Source organism: Ramularia collo-cygni, assembly GCF_900074925.1.
Source record: "Ramularia collo-cygni strain URUG2 genome assembly, contig: RCC_scaffold15, whole genome shotgun sequence".
In the NCBI taxonomy this organism is placed as follows: Eukaryota; Fungi; Ascomycota; class Dothideomycetes; order Mycosphaerellales; family Mycosphaerellaceae; genus Ramularia; species Ramularia collo-cygni.
In genome coordinates, this window is record NW_019716269.1 from 467,697 (window position 1) to 471,822 (window position 4,126).

Consider the following 4,126-nt stretch of genomic DNA (forward strand, 5'->3'; position numbering starts at 1 on the left):
GGGAACTGCTGTGAGGCACCCCCTGGCCACGAATAGATCATCATCGGCGACTGCCATCGGTAGGCACATTGATGATTTTCCGGGCGCCGCTTCGAAGCGCTTATTGAGTGTAGAACCAATGCATAGAACTGTAATGGCGCGCCGACTAGTCGTTGAGTCGCAATCGCCGCTCTGGATACCATGACGGTACCGCGGCGGGGTGAACATTCACACAGCTGAGCCATCTCCATCGGAGCATTCGAATCCATGTTTTGCTAAGCAGGTACTGTCGCCCACTTTGAAGATGTAGCGATAGCGGCCGCCTGTCATGCTCTCCAGGCGTATCTTCGTGTAGGGAGTGAAGCAAATGCTGGGCATTTGAAGTCACCGTCGGGATGGCGAGAGGCTGTGGTGTCTGCGTGTGAAAAGAATTTCTGAGGAGCATGGGCTTCAAGTCTTTCAGGCAAGAATCTAGAAAGAGTTACCACGAGCGATGTAAGCCTCAAGGAGCAGGGCCCAGTGACAATGGGTCTTTGTTGTGATCCATTGCAGCCACCCATATCGAAGGACTTCTTGCACCTAGACGTAGTGATCTCGATCGTAACTGGATGAACGTCTATAGGTCGAGAGGCGGAAAGTCCTGAAGCTGTAGATATGAGTGGGTGTGATCCGGGTCCCTATGTCATCCTATGGAGGTCGACCCGGTACTCGAACGGGAGACAAACGTTGACGTCGCTGTAATCGATGGGAGGCTGTTGTGGCGGCAGAGATGCAAGACTGTTCGAGTCTGTTCAAGATGATTGAAGTGAGGCTATCGCGCTGGAGATATCGTCGCACCATGTCGTACTTCCCTGCCCCTGCAGACCGCGTCGTAAGGAACTCTGCCGAATGCATCGCCATGGGTGCCTGTCTGATTCGTGTCTGATTCCGGCTCCTGTTGACGATGGTGTGACGCCAGGAGCGTGAAATACTCGGAGAGAAGCAGCAGCTGTCCTTAAAGTGTTGAGCTGCTGCGTATTACCAGGCAGTAGCTTTGGTCTGCAATGAGAGCAGCGAGCTCGATGAAGTTCTTGGGCARCCTACGTGAATCTGGCGTCGTTGCTTTCGAGAATAATCATCCATCGGAGCAAGACAGTACATGGTTCGCCTGATTGAATGAAGAGGAAGATGGAGGAATCCGGCGTCAGTCTGCTTGATTTGACCTCTTGAGTTGCTGAATGGAGGAGACGGGCTCCTGTAAATAGCTTCGCGTTCTCGAGGTGGGTCCACTTTACTTCCCGCTGCTTGATCTTCAGATCTGATCCCAAACATCCTCACCACCCATCGCGAAATTCTCTCAACAACAACATGAATCGTTCATTGCAACGCTACCGGCGACAGCGACAAGCATTCAAAGGGCAGCTTCTCATCCAATCCGCCTGCAGATTCTCCGGCCGTGTTGTAAGACTCACCTGCACCTTTTCCATGAAATCGAATGATCCCCACTGACCGCCGCAGCAACAACAAGACCGTTGCTTTGCACCTCCAACAGTTCCTCGACCATTAAATCAGCACACGCTTCGAGCACTACGTCCTGGGAATATCAACGTCGAGCGCATCTTCAACGAGCATACTCGGAGCCTCCCTCCTCGCCAGCATTCACCAAGACCGGCGCACCGCAATCAAAATGGCCAACCACTCATCCAACTCCACCGCCTCCTTCACCTGCGTCCTCGGCCTCGTCCCAGCCGTAGCTCTCATCACCATCACCATCGTAATGAGCCTCGCCTTCCTCACCATCGGCACCCTCTACGTGATCCTCCTCAGGAAGTCCGCGCAAGTCCCCGTCCCGGACGAAGAAGAAGCAGTTCCCGATGCAGTCGAGCAGACTCGCCGTGACTTGGAGGGAGAGGATCATGGCTCCGGAGAAGGCCGTACGGAGACGGAGCTTGTCGGAGACATCTTTGTGCGCAGTGAGAGCCGGGAGAATCGCCGCAGGCGGGCTCGGGATTTCTTCCGCTCTTGATGCTTCCTTCTTTGGTAGAGAGGGTCGACAAGGCTATGCTGTTGAACCGTCGTGGCATAGGACGCGAATAGGGATTGGAAAAAGTAGTTGGAGATGGACAGAGAGAGGTAGGCGCGAAAGACGGAATCAACGATAGCTTCCGAATGATTCATCAAGATTTTGACACATGCTAAACTATGGTTCATCATGTATATCGGAGCCAGCAACCTTTCTCCAATCGATTTGATCGCCACTTGCAAAAGACCTGCCGTCGAACGCGTCCAGTCCGCTTCGTCTTCCACAATTGTGCAAATGAGGACATCATGAACTCCTTTACGTCCGCCGGAAGCGAAAATGTCCATGTGACAGAGAAACCATCGATGTCGACATCGAACATTCTTGCAACGATTGATGTCCCGAGAACATCGCTGCAGATGTATCAAGAGCATGACCCTCGCGGTGGAGGAAGTTTGGCTKAGGTTGAGATGTTTGTCAAGACGAGTGCACATTTTCCGTCTTCCATGGTGATGCTGCCCTCGATCAATGGGTCGCTGATGTCCACGGCGAAAGCCATGTCGCTGGCGGCTTGCATTCATTCAATGATGACGGCGTAGACTCTTGCAATGAAAAATCGTTGAATGAGTCGATGACCAAGGTTAGCAGGCCAGCTCATTGTGGAAGGAAGTCCGGGAGGTTGAATAGATTATGAACGCGTTCAAATGAAAACTTTGCTCCGCAACTATTCAAACTTGGACACAGTATGCCTCTGCTTGTCATTTCGCTCCTCCTCCTCCCGTCGTCTACTCTTCTTCTCTTGTGATCCTTCATGTGTCTTTCGGAAGGCACAATGTATGATTCGAGCCTGTTCCTGATTATCCACCAACATCGTGTGCCCCGACGCTGCCGGACTCGCTGAGTCTGCCTTAGTCACTCAAGCCTTCGTCGTCGACGATGAAGGTATCCTCGCTGTCCGCATCCACAACCTTTTCTAGGGTTGTGGCGCCATCTCTTCCAATGCAGGCTCATTAGCAAGAGCCGACTGTAGGATTTCTAAAGCCAGCTTTCCGTCGATGAGCGTTGCCTCAAGCTGAACGAGGGCTGAACGCGTCTCGATTATCTCCATCGTAGTCAAAGACGCGTGTTCGGATAGTGTCTGATCTCTTGAGCCCACTGTATGCCACTATGTTGCTGCCGGAGCCGTGCTGCAGGTATCGTGAATCAGTTTGTTCACCAGACTCCTGTTGTGTCAATCGAAATCCCATCCACCTGTTCGACGAGCGGGTCAACTCCATTCTCGTCTTCCCGCTGTGTCCCAACGATATTCCCGCCGCTGATTCCGTCGTGGTTGTGATGCCGCTTACGTTGCAATGCCGCCATCATTACAATGCCGCGCCGTCGTTGGAATGCTGCCGTCGTTGGTGATGTTACCGTCGATGTTGCTGTCGTCGCTCTCATTGACGAGTTGCCTAGAACAGCAGGGTCGAGGTGAACGCGTTGAATCGAGATCGGTGCTCCTTAATGATGCGCGTCTCGACGAAACGCGCCTCGCACRGCCTGCCTCAGAAGATGTACCGCTGTCATGATCGACGAAAGCCCTGCTGCTGATTGCGAAGACCCTCTCGACAGCCTCGTTTTTGAATCCTCCGTCGCGGAAGGTTGGACAAAGCCGATTGCTGGGTATGTCAGTCCACCACTTTCCAGGGTGTCTGCCATACGCTTAAATGACATACCACGCCGCTGGCTGAGGCTGAATCGCTGCCCATCGTACCGAGTAAATGTTGAGGGAGGCAGAGGCTCGAGCCATTTCTGTGCTTCTCGGCGAACAAAGGAATCGGAAGACGCGTATATCGGCATGTTTTATCGAGGTTGCATCTTCCAGGGCTTTTTAACGATGCTCGTGTTATTTCGACCTGCAACTTCCATGACGATAGCCATCTTTTGATCGTGCTTCCCCTCGTTGTTGATGTGCGGATCGTTGGTAATGTGCAGCTTGATGGGTGTCCGTGTTGCCAGACTCGTCGTCGATCCCTGGATGTGCCGCCGCTGGCGATGGTATCGCGTTCACCGGTGCGGCTGTGAGAGGGATCAGTAACGAAGCTCTGTAGCTGTCGAAGGCCATCCGTTCCTTGACGTAAGGCTCATGGTCGGCTGTATGGAAGCGCT

General features: G+C 53.1%; 1 protein-coding gene across 1 annotated transcript; it reads left to right on the forward strand.

The window, feature by feature from the left end:
- Window positions 1–1,645: 1,645 nt before the first annotated feature.
- On the forward strand, window positions 1,646–1,984 carry RCC_08788 (uncharacterized protein; the record flags this gene model as incomplete). Its single annotated transcript, XM_023774034.1, has 1 exon — window positions 1,646–1,984. The coding sequence occupies one exon, from the start codon at window positions 1,646–1,648 to the stop codon at window positions 1,982–1,984; it is 339 nt and encodes a 112-aa protein (XP_023629802.1).
- Between the last annotated feature and the right edge of the window lie 2,142 nt (window positions 1,985–4,126).